Source organism: Falco cherrug, chromosome 7 (assembly GCF_023634085.1).
Source record: "Falco cherrug isolate bFalChe1 chromosome 7, bFalChe1.pri, whole genome shotgun sequence".
Taxonomy (NCBI): Eukaryota; Metazoa; Chordata; class Aves; order Falconiformes; family Falconidae; genus Falco; species Falco cherrug.
In genome coordinates, this window is record NC_073703.1 from 65,723,868 (window position 1) to 65,749,400 (window position 25,533).

Genomic DNA, 25,533 nt, shown 5'->3' on the forward strand with positions numbered 1-25,533 from the left:
TTTTAAGGAAGCGGCATATGCCTCCACACTGACTGAAAGGCTTTAATGAAAACATGTGGACTCTACCCCACTGTGCTACAGCTGTGGGAACTGCTAGGCTCGGAAGTGGAGGCAAAAGGAGACCTAACCACAGGTTAGACTTGACCAGAGAGGAGAACAGATTTCCAGCTTGCAGACAGCGAGTGGAGCCTGGAGCACAAGGTAGGACGACAAGTCAGGTCGATGCCCTCTGAAACCTCCCAGAGGGGAAGAGTGGCCTGAAGCACTGTTAACATTTAAGTTAATTGGAAGTGACAGATCTTTAGGTACTGCTGTTTGTTGAGAGCTCCACTAAAGGAAGAGCCCAAGGAATGAGCTTGAGTGGACAGGACTTGAGTGGGTTATTCCCCGTTTGACTTCTCAGATGTGCCAGCATCACTGAACAGCGCAGATTCTGAACAGCAACAGTGAAGGCAGCAAGGCTGCTTATTTTGAAGAACCACAGCTGCTGATCTGAGAGGCTGGGATTGTCAGCAGTTTCGTCTTAAGCTTTTTAGTGTGCAGGATTGAACCTAAGTAGTTTGCAGTGCAGCTGGACCTGAGAACTGGGCAGTGGGCATTCCCAAAGAAGAGTATAACAAACACCTCTCTGCAAGAAATGCTCTTTGAAATGCATCCAGCCCAAGCTGAATCAGCAAGGCTCTGCCTTTGAAAATCACTTGGGAACTGCACTAGTATGGTGTGACAGCCATTCTTGAGCTCTGGGATGTTTTCCCTGTCATTGCCGCTGCCAGTGTGGTGACTCCCAGTTTGCCTGAGGCAAAGGATAGCTAAACCAAAGTACTAAGTAACAGATCCTCTATCTCAGGAGAACAATTGGCTGTGATTTCAGACCTCATTTGTCAATGGTGTTTAATTATAGCCCTGCTACCACTTACAGTGGAGGTCACTGCTTGTGTTGTAGGTCTATTTAATGCTCCCTCTGGCCTTAAAAATCTATGAATCTATATCCCACTGTTTGGGGGCATTTGTAACAGTCTCCACTGGTTTTCTTCCAGAGCTGAAACTGCTTAAGTTTCTTCTGTTTACTTGACAAAATGTTGTTTGAAAGCTGACTAAAACAATGTAAGCCGCTTTTCAGGTCTGGGAGTGAAAGGAAATGTAGGTTTTATCTGGTTTAGTTTCCGTCCTTACACTTGCCCAGTTGTTTTGTCCTTGTGAATAGCTGGCTGACTGTGGGGCAGTGTGGGTACACGAACTATTTGAGCTTGCAGATAATGTGCCATTAATGACCTGTTCTCTAGAAAATACATCAAATGTACGGATCATTGTATGATACCGTTTCTTGTACATCTGGTCATGTCAATAGTATTCAACTTAACATTTACCTCATACACCAAGTGCTCTTTAGTAAGGCAAAGGCTTCATTCATACTGATGAAAGATGTGCTGAGCTATGAACTAAACCCAGATCTATTTTGATTTGTTGATCTTGTCAGTTTACTTTTCAGTTCCATTTTGAAAAGTGATTCAGGCATTGTGGAGTCTTGTGGCTGGTTTGGGCTTCTAAATAGTTGTTTTGATCATTTTACCTTTGTATTGTATTTATTTCCATCCTTTCTTACCTCTAAAGATTTGGCCCAAAAAGTACATTTCTCTATGAGATTCTCTCCTTGCCTGTGTTTGTCTTTAATAATTTTAATGATCTGATACTGAACTAAAACCAAGGCCATTCAAATATTTTTTTAAAACTGAGAAAAGAAGGAAAATTAATTGCAAAAATCCTGCTTTATTGTGATGTTAAAGTTGTGAGTTTCAGAATTGAATGGTAGTACCCGCTACAATCAAAATGCCACATGGCATCCATTCAAATGTGCTTCAGGCATCCTGCACTTGAATTGTGTGCAAGGCAGGAAAATAAAAGAGCTAAAATGCTGTCAGGTTAATAATAAATTGTGCATACATGTGGCACATTTCATCAGAGTATTCCTAAGCATCTCACAACTACTGATAAATCAGTCAGCCTTCACATCATTCTACCACACTGTGAAATGCACGTTATCTCCATTTTACTGATGGCAAAACTGAGAGGCAAGCAGAATGTGAATTATTGAAGGGTATCAAGTCAGAAACTGCCAGAGGTGGGATTGGAATCCAGAATGCTAAATCCTAAGTATTAAACAATATAGTAGTTTATCTAGTTTTATCCAAGTGTACTAGAAAAGCTGCAAAACACCGTGGTTTACATTGAATGTGAAGCTAAAAATGGAGCTTTGGATTGTAAGGATTCTTGTGACATTTTGGTTGATAGAAATTCAAAGAAATTCTTTCTGGTGGAATGGATTACCCAAGAAGTTCTGCCCTTTGTGGCTGTTGTTGCATATCTTTGTCAGCTGAAACCATCTTGAACCAGTTAGTTCCCTATCTCTCGCCAGTGTGCTGCACTGTTTGGCCTATGCTTTATGTATTCCTCTGTTTAATGTTGGTTTAGTAATAAGGAAAAATAGATTTGTAGCAATAAAAAGTTTAGCTGGTTTTGCCCATCTGTGGTTTATGTACTCTTCAATATAACTTTTCAAAACAGAGGAGATCTGGTTCTTTTAAATGTTTCCAGTAGAGAGGTTTATGATTTCACCCAAAATACCAAAATGAACGCTAATTCCACGTCTGTGAACGCTTTACTGAACGTCCCCTTGGATGGAAGGTGACAGGAGAAAGTGTAATGGCGTCTTACATTTCCCTTCCACTTTGCATTTCTCCAAACTTACCAAGGGGATGCTCTCATGTAACCTTCTCTTCCTGCCCAGTGTTCATTGTCAATATAGCCAGTGAGTTTTATTGGAAACTGAGCTCTAGAGTGGAGTGACTCCAACGAACCACTGAAAGCAGGACTCTTACATGCTGGGTTTCCAGCTGAGGGCTAGGTCTGACTTTATAGAAGGTTGTTCATACGTGATGGAGACAGAAGAGGTTTTGGTTGGACTTTTTTATTTTGTGTGGTTATTTTGAGAGAAGATTACATGGAAAAAAACCCAAATTCCTGAAAAGTCCTGGGCTTTTAATCTTTGGTTTCTTAGAGCAGCTTAGACAGAACATTTTAGAAGAGTTCTTTCTTCTGTGTTTGTTGCCCTAAAGTGTCGTCTTTAGACGCTGGAAGTGGTTCCAGTATGTCCCATTTCTAGTGTTTCTCGTGAAAACAAAGGCACATGAGTGAGCAGGAAGTTCTGCATGGAATGAAGATGGTGGCAGATGGGGCATGATGACCTTGTGCTTATTCTGGAAACAGAACATCATGAGAAGACTTGAGTAGAGGCTCTTTAGCCCCAAAGTGCTCTCATTTTCTGTGTAATCATGATGTGGGGCATTTAACCATACTTTCCTGCAACAGATACTCTGTTTTACTGTATTGCATATAGGAGTGTGAGTAGGACTCCTCTGCTCAGGGGTAGCTAACAGTTCTGACATGGAATTTATTACAGAAGCTGTTTAAATTAAATTATTAGAAGCTGTAAGCATTACTTATGGATTATTTTAGTGCAGTGCACAACAGAATTTAATTGTTGGTGCTGTGAAGAAGCACATCACTGGAATTCCTTCAGGTCTGTAATAGAACTGATCAGCAGAACTAGGCCAGAAGGAAACAGATCTAAACTAACAGGCAATGCTAAGATCAGGAGTGACATTTGTTGGTAGTGCTGTCAAAGTGGATCCCAAGACACAGAAAAGAGAGTGGCCAGTCCAGACTGAGATGTATTGCTAGAGCTATTAGCTCCACGATGGTTGGAGAGTGGTGCCCAGACCTGTGACTGTGTGGATCTTTCCCTTAAATCTTTCTGGCAGTCTTTCATAAACCAAACCACACATAAACATCAACACTCCAGCTGTTCCTTCCTCAGAGCAGAAGTATGAGTTGATTTTTGTAGCTGCTTATGGCTCTGCTGCTTTTCACTGCTTTTCCTCCAGCCTAATTGTCCCATCCAGGCTCTGTTGGGCTCGTCACTCTGTTGGGAGTAGGAAGGAAGCAGGCAGCGCTCTGACTTTGGCATTCATCCTTGTTCCTCTTGCCCCCAACCCTAATGTGGTAGGTGGAGGAGGCTGATTTCGGGAAGGGGAGGTGAAGTGGGAGAGGTGACAGATGATAGGAGGAGAAAGCAGAACTGTCAAGATGATCACGGCTGGCAGGGGAAGAGCCTCCTTCTTGTGACTGGCCGGGCCAGCTTTTGCATGCTGGCACTGGGAGGCAAAGCAGTCTGTAAGGCAAAGCTATGGGAGGCTGGGGGCTGGGCTCTGCTGCTGGAGAAAAAGAAGAGTCAGCAAGGGAGAACCCAGTCCCGCTGTGTGTTTGAGGTGAGAGGGCTGCCTGAGCATGGAAAACTGATCAGCCTTCAAGGCACCCAGCTGAAGGTAAAGCTGTACTTTCACATTTGCATCCTAGTATTTCTCTTCAGCTAAGTGAAGTATCAATGTCTTTGAGGATCTACTCCATAAGTATCTGTGTGGAGGGGTCTAAACTTCCCTCCTTTTGATGTTTGATTGCCTTGCTGGAATTGGCCCCCTGATAGGAGAGAGACACTCCTCACACCTTCCTGGCCTCCTCAAATACATCCCCAAAACCTTGTCAGGTATAAAAGCAATGCAGTGATGCATTAACTTCTCCTACAACAGTCTTCTCTTTTTCTCATTCCTCTGCTCTTGGCTTTGGGGACTGAAGTCTTCTGGGATTTCAGATGTCACTATTGATCCTAGTGGGCCCACACATTCCACATACACGAGATCAGAGGAGTTGTAGGAGCTTTGAGTCTCCCTTTCCTTTAATCGGATGACGTAAAGGTACTGTGTCCTTTCATTTCCCTCCAGACCTTATGACAGAGACCTAGATAGTGGAACGTGGCTAACACACTCTGTTTCTGAGAAAACACTCGTCTCTCATCTCCTAGACCATTTGTTCTGAATTGCTCCTGTCTGCCTGAGCGAACTCCTCCTGACCCCTCTAGGATTCAAAGCCCTGCCAGCTTTAAGTGCTCTGTATTTTCCAGGATTAATCATTATATGGGATGGACACAACAGACATCTCTTCTGTATGTGGGAATCTCAGTAAAGAGCAGATGCCCGACTGTCATTCTCCACAAGAATGTGTAAATTGCAAGACATGAGGTAAAAGCTCCATCTGCTGGAACAGTCTTTGAAGGCCCTGTTGGAGACAAGCTCCAGCCTTCTGCTCTCAAGTGAGATGGCTTCATTCAGGGCCTCCTACAGCAGACAGGAAAGCAAAGACTAGTGTGGAAAAGACAGCGGGCTGGAAACGGCCAGAGCTGATGTCACCTGTGCTCAGGCAGCAGCACCAATGCTGTCTTGATCATCATTGGTACTGGAGCCAGGTCTGGTGCTTTCTAAGGTGATTGCCAAGGTTCTGCCTCCAACCTTGTCAGGAGTAGCCCAAAGTTGGCCGGTATCCAGCAAACCGATGATAGTCTGTGTGTTGTGAGACTGCACACTGGTGAGTGATCTAGAGTCAGTACGAAGATGGTCAGCACTGCATTTGAGACAATGGAAATGTCTTTCCATACTGGTGTGGACAAGGGCTGTGAAGTGTAAGATCTTGTGATAAAACAGTACTAATGCTCACTAACAAAGGACTTGTTACATCCTAGTCATCTGGTGTAGGAGTATCATGCAACCCAGTACATACTAAGGTGCTGTTAAGTGCTCAGAAGCAGTTAAGAGTTTCAGAGACTGGAGATCAAGATATCAAGTATAGCTTACAGGATGTCACGTGGTCCAACCAAAATTCCTATAGTAATAAGTAGGCCTCTTTGACCATGCTAGAGCTCTTTGCCAGCATCAGTTGAGTAATACCCGGTGCAAAATGAGTGGAGAAGGGATTCCAGTTCCTCCTGTGGGACAGGATATGTCTATAGTCATTGCTTCTGGCAAGATTTGATTTCTTTATATGTGTCATACATTTCCTGAAGGTGATCCTGTAGGACATGAAATTGTAAGAAACAGTCAAACCCAAATGTGACTCTGAAGAACTACTGAAAGGTGGCACCATGGCGTTTACCGCATTTTTAACAGAGCGATGTATTTAGACATTATTAGAGGGGACTGGCCAAGGTGTTTTTGCAGTTGGCACTGGACATCCCAAACAGTATGGCTATGTTTGCCATGGGGGCAAGGTGCTACCATGGAATGTTAGACATTAGAGGTTCAAAGAGGTTCAGACCGATCCTGAATGTTTTCACTTGAGACATGGTAGCACAGGACAGGACTGCATGTTCTGAAATACCAGGAGGCCCAACTTGTGCTTTCTAGGGGTTTGCATTTTGTCAATGAATTGCAGTAAATACAGTTCTCAGATCAATAGGCTTTACTTTCTTAGCAACCTGAATATCATGCCAAGAAGTTTAGTGAGATACTAGAGGATAACAGTCATCTTCTTCCCTACTAATACAGCCCACACACATTAGACACCTGCAAATATGCAGTGGCGATTAGGAGCACTTTCAGAGTTTGGTGAATAAATTTTTGTGGAGACAGCTTTATCCTCTTTTGTAAATCATGGTATGGCTGTAGCTATCTGACCAGTTTAATCTTTTCTATCTTTTTCCCCATTCTTTTTCAGGGTGTCACTCACACAGGAGCTTGCCCCCAATAGAAGTGGGTGTTGCTTTCTCTGGGAGTCATACAAGAGACTATGTGGGAGTGAAGCAGCAGCTTCATTACATTACACCAAATAATATGGGAGATTGTTTCCCTGTTCTAGGTCTGAAGGAACCTAGCAGATGCATAGATATTGCCTTCTGTCAAGTTTAGGATAGTGAAGTGGATCTTTATCCACTGACATCTCCAAGCTCAAGACTGGCTCACAGTTCTTGCATACCATGACCAGTCTGTAGGACATACTTTGGAGTGGTGCTGTAGACCCCAGTGTTCCTAACACAAGACCTCTTTTTTTTCCTCCTTACTCGTCATGTTGGTGTGTGTGGGTTCATCCAGCGTTCAGCATTTGAAGCAGAAGAATGTTCTACTTCCCCCAGTAGATAGACGCTACAACAGTTACTCTTTCACACATAACAAGCAATTAAGTGCATGGACATTATGACTGATAGGCAATATCCTCCTCTTGGATAGCTTCTTTTTCCCTAGTTATTTACAAATGGGGATTAAACAGTATTACACTGGTAAGAAGGAATCAGTGCCTCTCAAATGGTGCTGTGCAGAACTGATACTATTTGTTAGGCTTCACCTCTGGCCTTCTGCAGCATGGCTGAGGTCAATATGTTCTGTGTAGGCACCATAAAAGCAAGGGCATCACATCTTTCCACCTCAGCTTTTTATGGCTAATCCTGGTGAAAAAGAATTCCTCATTGTCCTCCCCATAGTGACAATGGTCATGAACATTCCAGGAAAATATCGCTATGAGGCACAGAAATCCACTTGAGCTATCTGCAGCGGTGAGTAATGTGCTCTCAGAAGGAGGTGAAGCTACAGTAATGTCCTGGAATAGAAAGCTGTCAGGCTGGTCTGCATAGTGTTTCTGCTTGTTTTACGGAGCTCTGTTGTAGCATGGCTGATAAGCAATATGTCCATATAATGTTGTATTATATAAACAGCTCGGGAGATGTACTCAGTTGTTCTCTCACTGGGAAATCATCAGGATCTGGATGTGGTGTTATTAACCTTGTTGTTCTACGCCTCCAAGCTGGCAGGTTTCCTCACCAGACTTCTGATATCCAGCAACTGGTGACTGCTGAAAAAGTCCTTATAAATGTTCTTCTGTACGTTCTGCTAATACAGATATTTAATGACAGGCTTGTTTAGAAGGAAAGATACCATGTGTTCCATCTGCTGCTCCATATACTGCCTGTGCTAGGTTTGTATTGGCTTAATTTTTGCACCTGTGTAGTCTTCTATTACTTCCCCATGTATGCTGCCTAATATCCAGGAATAGGTGGTACAAGGCTATGATTTTCCTGATCACCTGATCGGTTGTCACACTTGTCTAGATGTCCAGCTGGCCCCCATCCTTCTCCCATCTTATGTGGATATATACCAGAATGACCTGCAGATAATATTCCTTGTTGAGTGGCTGCTGTGCATAACAGATGGGAGGTGAGTGGCTGAATATGACTACCAGTTTGCTTCTTACAGATTCAGGAGATTTTCGTGCAAGCCAACAAGTTCTTATCCAGGAGGAGGTACTTCTCACAGTACGAGTTTTAAATAGGAGCATCTTAAAGTGAGCTGAACCCGTGCAAGCCCCTGGTAAAAAAAGATGGCTCCTACATTCTGTTCTTGCAACATGCTGGATTAATATTCAGTTCTTGGTGTTCACCTTGCAACAATATCAACATATCATGTACTTATGCAGTTACATCCAATCATGTATTCTGTTTTAAATTCAGTATTACCAGTATTAGTAATCCTTCAGGATCTACATTATACTGCCTTTTTTCAATGGAGACTTACCTTCTACCTGAAGCCTCAATGTCTGCTTTCTAAATTTGGTTTGAAGCAGCATTAGTCTGTACTATATTTGAATGTTTCTTCTTGTGGATGTCCCCTGATACAAAGACATATCTTCAGCTGCTTCAGGTGTATCATGCAGTATTCAGCTGCAAAAAAATGGTACCAAACCTCCCAACTTTATTTCTACCATGTCACTGGGGTTCTCTGCAAGTTATTATCTGTGCTGTTCTTCTCAAACTTGCCTTCCTCTGTGGAGAGGAAAAGAGTACATCTCTTGGACCACCTCCCTGTGTATTTTTGTCTATATCGAGCCCATGAAGGATACACCATTCTGAACCGCTTAGAGGTTATATCCAGCTCTGTTTAAATGAGTGGGCTGTTCTGTGTATTCAGGCACATTTCAGCAATTGTTGCATAGGTTGCCATCCTTGAAGACAGTAAAAACCTGGCTAGTGAAAGTCCTGAGCAACCTGCTCTAGTTTGACCCTGAGGGAGTCAGGGCAGAATAGATGGTCTTGGGAGGTCCCTTCAAACCTTACCTACTTTGTGGTTCTGTGAACTTGAAAGCACGTGTTAGTGTCTGTTTCTGCATCATGTTGTGAGGTGTCATTACAGAATAATAAATTTTCTGTCTTCTTAAACATTATGTCTTTTAAAAGATAGCTAGGTCAGATACCAGTTCAGGAATACCATCCTTCAGTCACTTCCTGATACAGCTGAAACACTTTTCTCCTACAACCCTGAAAGGCTCTGCTTCCCAATCAATTCCAGTGGGATCTGAACACATATTCTTGAAGAAGAGAGGACAGATATTACCCTTTGAGTAATTAGAGGGCATAGAAAAGAAGGTACAGTCCCTCTTCCAAGTCCCTCAGCAACAGTGCTTATGACCATCGCTGAAATTCCATAGACAAATTGTGTCTTTGCTCCCTAATGGTTATTGTTTTGTTTGAGGTCTGTGTCTCCCTAGTGAAGGAAGTTTTTATTAGCTCTTTAAGTATGGGACTGATTCCCCACCTGGCAGTGAATGAGGCTCTGTAAGATGTTATCAGAATAAGGTGAACAGCTTTCATGCTGCAGTTATGGGCCCTGAATTGCTTGGGGAGTAAGAGAGGGCTGTGGTTGTCCATGACCTCATCACAGACATGGAGGTACAAACACCCTAGGACAGCCTGACATATGCTGCTGGTCCTAACACCTTCCTTCTCCGTGCTTTTGGTGCATGAACACTTAAAGCTGGATCCCGGCTGGTGAGGAATAACAGTTCCTGGAGGAGAGGTACTAGCTCTTACTCATGCAACAAGCATCTGGTGGAAATTTTTTGCAGAGAGATTGCATTTAGAAATAAGAGCCTAAATTGTGTTCTCCCTGTGCTTAAAGACCCAGGTGAGGTATCAATTAGTGCTAGTGTTTGACAGTGTGCTTGGCAGTTGTCTTGGTGGGGGGGTTGTATATACAGTGCTCAACACGTTTGTGCTGTTGGATGCCGATTATGATGATGGTGGCTCTTCTGGCTTCAGAAGTCAGCCAGGATGTGAATCGAGGGCTTCACTCATCTGCTTTCACTTAGGTCGTGGAAGGACTGCTAGCTGGGAATAACTTTGAATCTTTATTGACATGCAGTGGATTTGAACTGGTAGCTTGGAGCTGAAAAGCCTCATACTGCTCAGCAGTGTCTTTTGTATAACAGATGTGAGAAGATGAGCGGGGAAGCTATTTATTGCACACGCTCCTTTTCACAAATTTAAGAAAGAGTAGAAATTTTAAAACATTTTTTCCATACCAAAAAGATGCACAGCTCTTTTTTCTACATCTTCTATGGCTGTTTTCTCTTGTTCTGGATATAAGCTTATGTGTATTATGTTAACATATTAATCAAAAGTGTTTTGGATTGTGTATAGAAAAAAAAAATTCCCAAAATTCTTCTGTATGCAAGTGCTGGTAATTTTAGGGGCCTGGTCCTAGCCCTTTCAATGCAGAGAGACATCTGCTGAATTCAGTGGTACGAGGTCCTGCCCTGCCCTGTGATTATGCACTTGGGTCTGCATCTGCATGGATCCTGCTGCAGGCTGGAGGTCTGCATTTAGACATTCACACAGGAAAATTTAGCGTTTTGAAAGATGCAGAATGCAGCTGTTTCCTGTCATTATGTTTCACATTTACTTAAGTCAGCAGTTACTCTTTTCCAAGCAGCGCCTTTCAACAATAAACAAGGCAAATGCTTCCAATAGAACCTCTTGATGACTTCTGTTTAATTTAAATATATATATTGCAGCAGCAAATACAGCAATAACATGGAATATAAAACCCAGTAACACATACTCTAAAAATGATATGTAAGTGTAGGAGGGAGAGGAAAAGAAGATACATTTATTCTGATTACTCATGCTGTATTTAGGGTGATTATTGTAAGTTGGAGGAGCATGCACTATATATTTTTATGTGTAATAAATAGAGTTCTCACTTTACAGGCACAATGGAATTCCATCCTAATTGGAATTGGAGTGAATGAATCAATAATTAGTTGATATTTATACCAAACCCAGAGGCATGCTAAGTGCATTACAGATACCAAGTAAATTTCAAGATGATGGTCTTTATTTTCAAATCAGTAGGCGATTTAGGGAGATGGGTGTTTAGAACAGGAGACTGTGAGTGGTTCCTTGGCCAGAAAGACCTACTGAAGCACAAATCTTAGTGCCTGATGGCACCAGGTGGCTACCCAGCACTCTGGCAGCCTTTTCTAAGGAGTCTTTCCCTTAGAGCTGTTCCGCACAGGGAAGCGGGTGGGTGAGAGAGAGATATAGTGCAGGGATTTTTCTAGACCTAAATAAGAAGGCTCAACAAAAAATGGTGTAATAAAATAGACATTTTAATAAGAGATAATAAAAAGAGGAATATAGATAGCAAATAAATCTTATATCACTTCAGAGGCTGGAAACCCTATTTCATGCAGCATCAGATAGACCTTGGATGGATTTTCCTCCTCCTTCCCATGCTGTAGTGCTTTTTATTTTGTGTAGCAAACAAAATCATGTATCTTTTCCTGATGAGCTGGGATGTTGTTTCTGCCATAACAGCCACCAGCACACAGCACAGGCCGGCACAGGGCACTCCAGCAGGCTCATGCAGTGGCTGCTACTGCTCACCTACGGGCTTCTCAAACCCAAGTGCAAGGCTCAACAGAGCAGACATAGCCTACAGGATCACTGATTCCTTGAAATCAGTGTCTTCTGCAAGTCTCCCAATACAGAACTGGGTTACAAATTAATCCAATCTGAATCCTGTAATAAACCTAGATTTGGCTCTGTGTTAGCTGTAATGAGTATTGAGAAAGAAAGTCTGAGTTTTATTTCTGCCCCCCTTTTTTAAGAAGAGGTGTATAATCTCAGCAATCTTTGGGGGGACGTGTAACATTTTGTGAGTTGGACTCAGTGATGAAATGCTAATTCTACTTAGAGCTCCCAACAGCGCAGTGCCGTGATACTGAAGATGCAATATCTGGGCTACTGGGTGGACCCTGCTCGAGGTCCCTTTTAATGTACAAAATGCCACCTCTCAGTTTCTGTGGGACATCTGTGTGCCTTGCAGATGGAGGTACTATGCCATCTCTGCCTTGGGATGCAATGCAGCACGAGGAGCGCTGGCATATGGCACTAGTAAGTGCCAGCTGTAGCCAGGCAAAGGAGTGTTCCTTGCCCTCCAAGGCTGCACAAGCTGCTGCTTGTTCAGAGCTCAGGTTGTGGCATCTGAGGCCAGTGGTACGGGATGCCCTCCCTGCTGTGGCTTGGCACCCAGACCTGCTGTGAGCAGAGAAGGGCTCAGATAGCACAGAACTCAACCAGCGGAGCAGCGTCTCTCTTCCTGCCTCATGTAAGGTTAGGCTGGCAGCAGAAGTCGGGAGAGTTTTTCTCCTTGCAGGTTTCCCCCTTGCTCTGCAGCCTCTGCACCTTTCCAGAGCAGGCTGGGTAGGAGTAAGCAATGCTGACAATGAGAGTCAGGTGGATTTGGAGAAGGGTCCCTCTTCCTTTGCCTCCACCCTTGCCTGACTAGGCTAGTCACAGCCTTCTGCGGCTCTGGCTCTGCTTCTCCAAATTGCTCTGAGGGCAATATTAACATCATCTTAATAACTCTGTCAGACTTATCAAAGGATTTGTTTTATTAATTCCAAGACTGGGTACAGCAAATAGATTATAGCTTGGGCCACTTCATAGGCTTAACGAGCCCTTTCTCTGCTTACTTATCACTTTTTTCCCAAATCTTGTCGTGTTAACTCCTTTTTCTGTTCTTTGTGTTACTATTTATTGAATATCCTCAGTGCTGTATATGTCACAGGGAATATGCCCAAAGTCCTTCCTGTCCATCATTTTTTTGGATGATAAGAGAGGAATGGAGGCAGCACAATCTGCAATGGATTTGGGGGTCATAAATACCTTTGGTAGGTGTCATGGTGATGTTCTGAGAACAAGACAAAGCTGAAAATACTTAGCATGCATGCAGGTTCTTGCTCAACAGGAGGAGAGGCACTCTCTTTCTGTGGCATATGGTGGGTAGTGCCCTGGTTTCCAGTCTCTGTGTCAGTCTTGCAAGAGATGCAGGCAGAGGTGAAACACTACGGGCCTGATTTCAGTACTTAGAGCAGACAGCAGGGTGCCCACAATGAAATGAATTTTAGTTTCTTGGGTCACATGGCTAATTCTCTTTATTATAAGCCAGAAGACTGCTCCAAAATAGGTTAGTTTTTATGGTGGTCGGCATGTGGAAGTCCACTGTTGTGTATCGTCAGCAGCAGGCTCCCTGTCATCTTTATGTCCTGATAACCTAGCATTATTGCCTTTGGTGGATCTGAGAGATCTGAAAAGTAGCTATGTTGGAGAATACAGGGAAGGCCTTCCTGGAGGGAAGGCTATTTAATTTAGGGAGATCCATCCGATTACTGTCTCTTCCTGATGCCTAAATCAATTAAAACAGGAAGGCCACTGGAGAGAGACTGCCTCCTGTATCTGTTGTGTGAGTCATCTCCAGCTTACAAGAACATCTCTTGCTATGATATGATGCAGCCACTGAAGTGTCACATTGGTTGATTTAGCCCTTGTTAAAGTCAAGAGAAAATTGGGCTTGTAATGGGAAGCTAGTTTCAATGGTAATTAGAACATAAGGAAGCAGCTATCCATGGGAATGTAACTCTCTTGTGAGTGGTTTTTGAAAGGCTTTGCAAAGCATGAGGCTCTCTCACCTTGAAGGGAAATCTGAATGAGGATAGGAGCTTCCAGCCCTAAGTGTTTGCATGGAAGCAGGCACAGAGATGCCTAGGTAATGTTACAGAAGTGTGAAAAAACAGGCAGAAGTATAAGCAATGTATGCTTTTAGAAGGTCATAGGTTCTTGTTTCATCCAGGCTGAGAGGGAAAGAGAAATCATCTTCCTCTGTTTACCACTGAAGATGACTTTTGAAAATGCAAAAGCAGCCTTCTGTGTAACTCTGCCACTGCTGCTAATATGTGAATGGCTTATAGTGGTTCCAAATATTATAGCTAAAGGCAGGAAAGTCATTTAGACCCCCCCCTTTTTTTTCTGTGAGTGGCCACTTAGGTGGAAAAAGCTTTGGCACTTGTAGTACATAACATGATGAACCATATGGTGGCTTTTGCTCTGCGTCAAACATTGAATGACAAATTGTAGTGTTTGTGGAGGAGACTGTGCACTGTACATGTGTAACTTGGGCACATGCTACCAGAGTGTCTGTGTTTTCATGTGACGTGCTTTGCCCTCTGGATTTATTCCTCCTTCACAGGAGCTGTAGCTTGTTCTTGGCCCAAGTGTTGCAAGTAAATTTTAGGGCAGATGAGTGCTTTTTATAGAGCTATGTGTGTGATACTGCTAAACAGAAAGAGAAGAGGGGGTCTGGATCTGCACTGGGCCCTGGTGAGGAACAAGGACCTCCAGAGGGGTAGAGTGCTTTTAGGCTGATTTGTTCAAACAGTCTCTATTTCTTACTCATAAACTTGTCAGCCTGTGTTTCTGACAAGAATAACAGCTTTGTTCTTACCGTGTTTTCTGGCCAGATAGTATAGTACTGTATGTCCCTAGGGGAGGGACAGGCTTCAGATGGGTTTAGGTGTGTGCTAAAATTTACTAGTTATACAAATGGCCTGGTACAACTAACCCAATAATAAAATTCAAACCTAGTCCTGCTGTAGATAGATTAGTACAGCTGCCATCCAGTTTAGAAAAGAAGTGGCTACAGCAGGAGATGAGGTAGATAGTTATAATCAAGAGTGCTGAGATGATGCTGGATAGAGAATGTTTATTCATATTAAATGTTTATTCATTTTATAAAGCAACAGGTAGAGGATGCCCAATGCAATATATTCGGATGCAGGTTTCAAATGAACAAATGAAAATACTGTTTCATGCCACATCAGTTCCAGAAGAGACCAGAGAAATTCAAGGAGGAAAAAGTCCATCAGGGTTTGTTAAACATTTTGATCATGGTGCAACGTCCACCAGCCTGTCGTTGCTGGTCAGTAAGGGTACTGTGAATTTGCTCAGTTCCTTTGACTCTTCCCTGAGTACCTGTGCTTGGGTGCTGTCAGAAGCTCAGCCTTTGTGTCTGTCCTGCTCCATTACTGAAGCTCTTAGCTTGTGGCGCCTGGCAGCTATTACTGACAGGATTGTCTGGGGAGACTGCGTTTTGAATTAGAATAATAAAATCCTAGAAAATGGGATTGGATAAGGTCTCAAGGGCCAACTAGTCTTTCCAAGACAAGATCAGGTGTATCTGAAAAATCAATGAGAAATACTTGTCTAGTCTTTTCTCTAATAGTTGCCAATGCTGGTGGCTAACTCCCAGCAGCCACCTGTTCCAGAGCCTCACTATCCTGTTGCTACCTAAGTTTTCTAACATTAAACCAAAACCTCCCTTTCTGCATCATAAGTTTCTTCTCTTTCTATCTGTGGTGAATATGGAGGACACTTGGGTTTTTTTTTCTGCTTGCACCTACCTTCAGAAGTTATACAGTTGTGTTTCTTGATGTGCTCCACAAGACTGTGAACACAACTGGCTGAATGGAGATGAACAGGGGTGCTGTGCAAAAGAGCAGGGAGCAAATCCTCTATTTCCTCTAGTGCCCAGGCACCTAGGATGAAATACAAAGCAGCTTCATCCTGGAGAGCTCAGGCAATGTATCTAGGCAGTTTAAGTGCAGATCAACAGATTGTTTGGAGGGCACCAAGTAATTAAAGTCTGGTTGGTTTTTTTACTAGGAGTAGGCTACAGAACTATTGACTTTTCCCCCCAGCAATATAGCCAGGACCTTGAGGAATGTACATGAGCATATTTATTGGAATGTGTGGGAGAGGATGGTACTTTCACTGAAAGCCATGAAATCAGCAAGCAACTTTATCTAAGAATAGTAATGATATTGAGTTAATTAGAGGGATTATTATGAATTCATTTCTCTAAGACTTTTTTGTTGTGGGTTTTTTTTTTTTTTTCTTTTTCTCTTACTGGAGCTAAGTAACTCTGTGCATCGGTTTTTGAAAGCAGCAGGCATACTTAATCCATCTATACCATCTTGATATGAAAGCACTTTTCTAACTAGCCAGACAATTTCAGCAAAACCATAGTGGCTTGCAAACGTCTCCTCAGCTAGCTATAGTGCACACTCTGCCTCACTGGGTTGCCTGAGAGGAGAAAGCTTGGCCCCTTGAGGTAAAGGGTCTGTTTTCTTTAGTAGATACAGGATCCTCTCAAACTTCATACACTTTAGAGGGTGACATACTCAGGCATCTGTCAATCAACCTCACGTTTGACCCTCTGGAGAGGGCAGGCTGTGTGCATTAGTGCACACAGTCTGGGGAAGAGCATTGGAGGCATCAAATCACTGTTAATCATTCAGATAAGATTTGAAAAGAAATCCCTTCACCTAATTTAAATCAGGAATGCTTTAAAATCACATGGCACTTTTAGTAGCATCAGCCAAGTTTCATTCTGCCACTTTAAGTAGTTCTTTGTTGTTCTAACTCTGACATGCCAAACTGCTGTATGGTGTTCCTATAAGCTGTTAAACATCTGTCTCTTTTACTTCAGAGCTGGCTGGATTTCAGTACTGGATGAATGATTCCTGTATTCACAGCTAATAAGTGCTTTGGGATCCCAAGTATTAGCTATGCAAAGGCACAGTACCACAAATGTCTGCAATTTTATGCAACATATCAAGTGAGTGCTATTCCCGAGAGACTGAAGCCTAAGAGGTCCCATAGGACAAAGGACACAGAGAAATGTAATTGATTGTAATGAACTTGTTTGTGTATGTGTCACCACTTGTCTCTACTGAATAAAATCAGAAGTGTTCAACACTCCATTAACACAAATTGCAGGGTCCTATTCTTCTAGAGTGAAGACAATAAGGCCTACACCTGCTAATACTGTGAAGTTCTTCATGATTCCAGTGTGCAGCTCAGTGACAGAAATCATAGGCTCGAGTAGTCTTGGATTTATTTCAGTACCCTAAACATTTAGCAAATCAAATAGAACTGGTCAAATTTACTTCTGTGGCAATTCAGTTGGAATCAGTGGAAGGCTACCAGGGATGAAGCCTATTACCAGAGTAAAACAAAAGATGTTAAGTAAATATGAGGGATGAAATCATGTGACACTCTTAAAGTAACTGTCAAGTCCTTTATGAATTTAACGAAGTTAAACATAAATACAACAGTCTTCAACTATCTCCTGTGTGAGCATGTGTGCTACAGGGATGTTGTGCTAATGCGTGGAATTGATCTCGTTTACAGAGCCCATCTTTAACGAAGGAAACTGTTGTTAGAAGCTGTTTATTCAATGTAAATGGTATTTCTTCTGTTGCTGTAATGCTTCCAGGTGGCTTTGAACCACTGTGTCCTGAAGAAAAAGACAAGGAGCCTGTACAGTTTTGCACCAACAGCACTGGTACACAACAGCTTGGTGCGGGAGGTGAAGCAGGACCATAGAACCTTAGCAGAACAGGTTAGGGTGGAATGTGATGAGACCACTTGCCAAATCAGCATCTGGAATTAAGTCTTTGTTTGATAAAGTATCAAATTAACAAAGACATTGCTCATTGCGATTTGAGGGATTTCCAGCACAAGCCAAAATGCAGCTCTTCATTGTATTGTTAAAATGTTGCATCAGAACTCAGTTAGGAGGAAATCGCCTGGTTCTGTCACCAGCATCTCTTGCTACCACACCACAGAAGTCCAGGCTGGCTCATCACATATCTTTAAGGCCCCTTTGAACCCAACCCATTCTATGCTTCTATGATCTTTTGAATCATTTCACAGGCTGCCGTATATGCATCAGTCTATGATGTCTGGACTGTTTTCATACATATCAGTAAGTCAAAGTAAGTGACTGAGAGTGCCCAGCCAGTCACGCTTCTGCCAGTGAAATTGTACCTATACCCATTTTCTGTGTTTGCAGCACTGTAAGAGCCAAATTTGGTTTAGAAAAGCTTTTTTAGGTGTTGGTAACTGAGCTTCAGAATAAGGTCATTTTGCTGTCTACAGGCAGGATCTCCTCTTATTTGGGAGTGGGACACCTATGACAAAAAGATGCCTCTAAATGTTATAACTTTTGCTCTCCTCCTCTTGCCAGTTTCTGCCTGCTCCCCAGTCCTCTCCTCACACTGGAGTTCGGAGACAGGGTAACCAGAGCACCCTGGAATGGGATCCCAGAGAGCTTGAGGGACTCGTAGTACAAGACAGTGCCATTCACTTCTAGGCGCTTATTTCCACTTAGCCTAGGATGCTCCCACCTGACTGCCGGTTTGATATGTGAATTCAGTCAATGGCTCTCAGTTTAGTTGGCAGAAGACAGGTGTCCACACCCATCAAAGCAGGGGACAAGACTGAATGGACCATGGAGATGGGAACAAAAGCAGGTCTCTTCAGGTCACAGTGATGTGTACTGGTAGGACTGGTGTGTACAGAAAGCCTGTGCGTTCCTTGTCTTCCAGTTGGAGAGAGAAGTGCACTCTCATGACACCTTGCCTTACTGCTGAACTTCGTGGTAAAAATGTTAAAAATACCTCAGATGTTTCCTCTACAGGCATAGGAATGATCTGAGCTGTAACGATGTTTGCTTTCTTCCTCCTGCTCCCCTTCTTCCCCCTCCTTTCCCTTCCACCCCACCCAGATGGCTGGGGCTGCACCAGACAAAGGCAGCAGCCCTGCTGATCCCTCTTTCAACCCAGTTATTAGCATCAAAGAACAAAAGCAAACAGCACCGGCTTGCGGCTCAGCCCTTTACAAAGGAGCAATAAATGGACTCTTGTGTATAGGATAAAGCAAACTCTGCCTTGTCTTTTGTTAAGAGCAGACCTTTCTGTGTTTGAACTGCACTGAACTGAAGAAAGAGGAGAAACCTCCATCTGCACGGGAGTGAGTCCCATGGTCACTGGGCTTGTTGTTAGCCATGGGTTCTGCATGCTCCCTGTTTAACCTGGGAACGCTCTAGCTCCTCAGTCCCTGTGGGGGAAGGAAGGTAGTCCAGATGGGAGAGAAAGAGAGAGGAGACATGTTTTAAACAGTCCTTTTGAAAACAAACTAGAAAACCATGAAGAAAATCTGAGAGAAAGTCTCAGATGACAATCTGATGGAGAATCAACTCAGCTCCCCAAATCTGGTCACTCTGCCCTTTGCTATCTCTATCTTCTGCCTTCCTTGAGGCACTGGATTTCATCTAATTGTGGAGCCAACAGCAATAAGGTAATGCATCAGAGGTTTCTTAGTAAGGGTCCCTTTTGTCAATATAGGCGACCACAGTTATAATTGTACACCACAGTAGAGTGGCACACACACTGTAGAGGTGTTGTGGGGTTTCCTGTGAGGACTTGCATGCCAATTTCAGTTGCATGCCATGGCAGTATTTATTATAGGGTCTTTTGCAAAGGCTGACTGGCTATATGCCATTCTTGTCTTCACAAAGAAAGCAGTGCTTTCTCATGTGTGTTTTAAAATAAAACCCAAGTACTTTTACCATCTGAAAATCAGCATTTGCCAGCAGATACCACATGGGGGGGTGTCTGCAATACAAGAAACTCCCTTTGTATTTAGCATGGGAAGTAACACTAATGACCTGGGCTGCCACACAGGTAACTACTGCAGAAGTGTCACAGAGATGCCAACAGTGACTTTTCCGATGCAACTAGTGTATACAGAAATTGTGTTGGGTGGAGACTTACCGAAAAAGATACAGCAAAAAGAAAGCTAAGAGTAAAACCAGTCAGGATCAGGGATGGCTGATCTTAAAGGCATTGGAACAAAAAATATGGGTAAAAAGAAATTTCCTTGCTTTCTGCCCCCTGTTACTTGCCATTGAGAAGCTACATTTTAGCAATGCTTGCGTAGCTCTTAACACTTAATTGTTCCACTTTTTAACAGCTTCATGACCTGTTTAATTCACGCACAGTTAAAGAAGTATTATTTCAAGCATTGTATCAGTTACAGACCGCTGCCTCTTCTCTTATTTGCTTAATGTGTTTATCCCTTGCTCACCCTTGGTTAGCTCTTTCCTTTGGCCTCTGTCTGCTGATCCTCTTTATTCCCTAAGCATCCCACAGATTTCCTTCTGGAGCACAGACACCCTGGAGAGGCTGCCTGCTGTTCCTGAGCCCGCAAGGTAGCCCAGGCTGCAGCTGTGCCCGTTCCTTTGTCAGGCATGCAAGGAGGCTGAGAGGCCAACATGGGTCTAGAGCTTTGTACCTGATTAGAATAGGCTTTGGGGCAGCAGCTGGATTACCAGAAACATTTGCAGTACCTTATGGTGCTCCTTTCTTCCTCTTCAGAAATGTGTGATCATCTTCTCTGACTGCTACTGATTTTCCCAAGCAACACCTCAACTCAAGTCATAGCTGTGGACTTGTAAATTCTTTGGCATCGTGCTCACGTTCTGCAGTGGTGTTTAAGGGTCTGCTGCTTCCTTCTGCCCCTGCTGTCACCTCCTTTTGCCTTCTATCCTCGGTGCATGCATTGCTGCCTAACACTTGTTTTCTTTTCCTGCTTAAAAATAATTACTTTCAAGTGAACTTTCAGTGCTAAGTGTCGTTCCAGGCTTGCATTCCAGGACACTAGATCTTAGATAAAATCATGTGTTGAAAGAGGAAAGGTGACAAATAACAGTCATCAGAACTGACATACATGTTTAGCAGAAGCTATGGAAATTAAATGAGTTGATGCAACAGTCCCTCCCCTCTCTGTGCATTGTTTTATTTGGGTTATTATCTCCTTTGGGAAGAGTGTCTTGATGTATGTGTGATGTACCACAGGGACTTTTCCTCAAATTATTCTGGAGCCATTACAAAGTGATAAACAAAAAGCAACATGTGCAAGAATCGCTCACTCACCACTGAAATGCAAGTGTCTTGGGAGGACAAGTGGCAGCAGTTTCACAGCAACACAGCTGGTTTGCACAGGAAGAGGGAGTACTGATACAAATTGGAGGGGATATTCAAGGAAGGAGAATATATTCTTAGACCTTGGTGTGTGGCCAAAGCACCCAGCATGTCATGCTCCTAGACTTGTGGCAGATGTGGTCCAGGACCTGTAGTAGTCCAAATCATTAACGTATTGCTTTGAAGTCTTTCTGGAAAGATGATAGCTGCAGCAGCACAATTCCTGGGCAAGGTACAAGCCTTCATGGAAGAATGATACCCATGGACCTGGCCCTACTGTTTCCTCAAGCAAGTTCATTTTTTTTCTTTGGAGGGCTGTGTTGAAAGGAAAATACTGGTCTAGTCTAGTCCCATGAGATTTCAGGGGTTCATCTCTCATGGTGTTATGGTAAGTGTAGCTATTCAGAGCAAGACTAAACTTGGGATGCTAAAAATGTTATGAGAGCTATTTTTTAGAGAATGTTCTCTGGGATTGGTGGGCTCTGCTCAAAAGAGACACTACATTCAAAAATATGCCTGTTTCTGATAATATCACTTGCATAGTCTTGCTCCTCTCTTTTTTAAAGGGCTAATTTATTCTGGGATGTATGTGATTGATTCTGAAAAGCAGTTTTATGTCACAAAGAGAAAAACAAGAGGAATGATATTTGGTCTGAATTCAGCATCTTGTGAAAGTACAACATGTAGGACGTGCAAGGCTCTGGCACTCCTTCTCCCCCACCACTGCTTCTGTCTGCAATGAAGGATGTTATTTTGGGAATTATGGGCAGGAGGAATGAAAGGGAATGGGCTCTCTTCCAGACTTTGGGACTATGTTGAGTGTTTTGCACCTGGTCATAAATTCACATGGCCCCTTATAAAAGGGGAGCAGGTTCTTTTCTTTTTTCCTGAAGACTTGCTTGAATTTATGTGCAATAGAAACCTTCTGCGGACAGGTTGTTTTTTGTATCTTTCTTTTGCATTTGTGTGTGAAAACCAGTAGAATATTTTAACCAATATTCCTACAGGAACTGATGTGGTTTGGTTCTATCTGATTCCAGGAACTCTCTCTCCGGACAGATATGATGGTGGATTCACTTTTACATGCACAGTGGAGAGGGATCCAGTGCCTCCTCCCTTGCATGGCTGGGTGCTTGGCTGCAGATGGGTGGCCTTCAAGTAAACCTAATTACTTCTGGTTTTGCATGAAAGTGATTTCCATGCAAGGATACTGAGTTGCTGTGTGCATCTCTAATGGCTTTTTTCTCTTCTCTTTCTCTCTCTCTCTCCCTCCCTCCCTCCCCCTTTTCTGCCTTCTGCTTGCCATGAAAACACCTCAACAGATGTCAATCATATTCCAGGTAAGTGTTGTTTTTGCTGAGCTGAAAGGTGGCTCTTTAAGGAGTGGTGGTGGGTGGTTACCAGGGGCACTTCCTCGTCCTACTTCCTGAGAGTGTACAGAACAAATCTTCATACTGGACATCAGAGGGTCTGGATTGCAAAATCTTCGCTAAAAGAAGGGGTTCATAGCAACAAAGGTTACAAACTTCCCTCTCCAGAGATTACATTGTGTTGGTCAGTTAAAGGGATGTTTTCTGAATGAAAATTACGTTAGAAATTGTTGCTTGTATGGCTAATTACCTGGCATTGAACATTGCATTATATACAGTTTATTTCTAATTCATCTGTGTGTAGTCTGGCATACAAACCTAGTTTAGTCATTTTCCTTCTCCTACTGCAGTCTACCCCATTAGCTAGTCCCACTGATAACCTGTTGGGTTTCATTTCCACTAACAAAGGAGTTTTTTGTTGTTGTTTTATTTTAGGTTTTAAAAACCACGGAGTATTTTTCTGGCTGAATGTGATCGTGTGATCTTATTTAGGTATCAAAACTCTAATTCCCAACAGAACACAAATGATTCATTTAAAAGGAAAAAAGAATGTGTGTTTTATGTGCTTATTTGGGGAGTTCTTCCACAAGCAAGTATTTTACCACAGAGAACTCCAAACCTTGCTCCCCCGATTGCGGTCTCTTTGCAGAAGGGATCCAAGTCCTCCAGCTTCAGCTACAAGGGTTGATTGAACTAGACCACCTTGCGCTGTGGTCCACATCCTGTTGCCAATGAAGCTTAAGAAACTAATTTTTACCTCATGCTCAGGCAGCTCCACCTGGTTTATCATTATGTGAAATGGAAATGAGAGCCCAGGGAAGCAGCTGGCATTGCCGTGGCTGGAGTGGGATGATGGGAGAATTGAGGCGCTTTTCCTTCTCATCTTTCTGCATAACTTTTGCTAAACCCGACCTGGACCTGGAATGAGTTCTTAATTCAATTTGCTTATTTTCTACACTTGGATAATCAGATTTTTGAAACACTTCAGAGAGACACAGTGAGGGCCAGTCATTCGGGTAATTTCCCTGCATGTTTAGCCTTTTGGCTTCTCTCATCAGCCCCTTTTTATTCTGCTGAGGTCCTTTGCATTCTGTGCACATCTCAGCTGGCAGCAATGGGGACGGAGGTGGCCAAATGGCAAATGTTGGCTGGCATGCCTTGGAAAGAAAGGCTCTGTCAACCATAACACTGAATCTTTTCAGTGACCCATGGGGCTGAACATGTACTTCCTCTGCCCCAGTCTGAGTTGCCCAGGAGCTTCTGTCTCCTTTCATCTTGGCTGGATCTGACAGGACGTGCACCAAGGGCTTGGGGTCACAAGTCTCTCCACCATGTCTTGAAACTGTTGGTGTCTGTGGCCGAGGAGGATGGTTAAACTGGGAAGGCATGACCTGACTGCTCTGTCAGCAGGACTCATGATATTATGCCACAAATGAGTGTTGCCTCAGCCAGCATCAGAGCCATCTCCAAGGCCTGGACAGTGTGCAGGAAGCAACTGCATCACTAGTAGGGGCCCAAGCAGAGGTGGCACAACCAGGACAGGACTATTGGTGTTACTGTAGGCGCCCTGGAGCTGTCCATCCTTCTGCTCTCTGAATGGGCTCTTCTGCCCTGCTGCTCAATTCTTCTCATAATTGATATGCTTGAATGTGCTTTTTTTATTCACCCTGTTGCTCATACACGTGTTCTTGTTCTCAGAACTGTTGTGTATTTTTTCATGTGGATTTCTAGTTGCACGTGAATGCTCTTTTCCACATGCTCTTGCAGTCATCTGTGTTTTCAGTCTGACAGTTACCCGCACCTCATTATTGGGCTCTGCTACTGTTTACTCCTAAGCAGACTAATCCCTCTGCCCAGCTGACCCTGGGGAGGACGCTGGTGTTGCTGCACGCCTGGGCGGCAATGAGGACCACCAGAAGGGTTTGGGTGTGCACTTCCACTCAGCCTGGCTGTGCAGAGGCTTTCTTCCTATTTGGCCATCCAGCTATCTGTATTGTGAGGACAGAGCCCCAGGCCCCTGTCTAAATAGTTACTTTAACCATTCACTGTTTGCAAGACAAATTAGTGATTTTATGAGCTAGTGGTAAGTCTTTACCCACAGGCAGCAGAAGGGCTGTAAAGAGCCCATTGATTAACCGAGTATTTTTTTATTGTTGAATAGACTGGTTAGAACTAATTCCCCAGTAAGAGAAGGTAGCTGTGAATAGGCTGGTGCTGGCAGCAGTGGGGACCACAGGGCTCTGCTGGATGCAGTTCCTGCAAGGTGCAAAGAGGTTGATCTTGTTCAAAGTAAACAGAAATCTGTAGTATGAGCCTTCCCTGGGTGCGAGGTCTCTGCTTGTGAAGAAGGGGGACTCCAGCAGCAGGGGCTGGTATTTCCACTCCCTTCAAGAGCCAACTGAAAATTCCATCTGGTTTATTTCACAAATCAAAAGGAGTCGGTCAGATGTTAGCCCATTTGCCCTGCAAATGTTATGTCCCTGCTCTCAAAATAACACCACCACATTGTAAGCAGCAAAGTCAAATATTTAGAGCAGAGCCCTGCAGTTGGGACTGTTGCTGTCTGTATGCAGCTGGCTCACTTACTTTCTGTGCCATATAGAGGAGAAATAACTTCTTTCAGTGCTTCAGTTTTCCCCTTGGAGTTATAGCTACCACCTCACCTTCACAACATGCTTAGAGCTCTTGGGATGGACATTAGGGAGGTTAAGAGCCTTATTACAGAGGTTAAGTGTCTTGGCTGGGGAGCGGTGTGCAGCACAGACCAGAATGGATGCCTCTGTCATCTCTGCACAATATCTGCCTCTTTCTTTGCACCTTCTCTTTGCCAGTGTTCTAGGTTCTGAAGGACAAATTGTTGGGGAAAGACCAGTAGATCAAGGAGCAAGTGATATGCTCCTGTCTCATTTACTTTTTTTATAGTGGAAGAATATATGCAGGAGAAAGAACTAAATATAGCTCCCTGATATTATAGTGCCTGGAACTGATACCTGGGGAGTGCTGGCGTTTAAATAGTGCTTTTCCTATTTGTGCCATGCTTATCCCCTTTGTGGGAGAGATCTTCAGATGTTCATGGAGAGGAGGCTAAGAGGTGAAGTTCTGGGTATTTTGCTGTCATGATTTTACTGCTGACTAGAGTCTGCATGTAACTGAATGGACACAACCCAGTAGAAATGACCTAGTTAGCTGGGGCCCTGAGGAAAAATTAGTCCTTGTTTGCCTGAACAACTCCTTCATAAGGATACGGAGATCCTTGAAGGCACAAGTGTAGTAGCACTTTTTTGAT

The 25,533-nt window shown here is 43.4% G+C and overlaps 1 protein-coding gene across 21 annotated transcripts in view; it reads left to right on the forward strand.

The window, feature by feature from the left end:
- NRXN3 (neurexin 3) overlaps positions 1–25,533 on the forward strand; it is a 1,022,219-nt gene that overhangs the window by 62,617 nt on the left and 934,069 nt on the right. For all 21 annotated transcript variants that reach the window (XM_055716439.1, XM_055716441.1, XM_055716453.1 and 18 more), the window contains exon 3: positions 22,200–22,217. In XM_055716439.1, the coding sequence (XP_055572414.1) occupies positions 22,200–22,217 (18 nt within the window). The remainder of the gene's footprint in view (positions 1–22,199; positions 22,218–25,533) is intronic.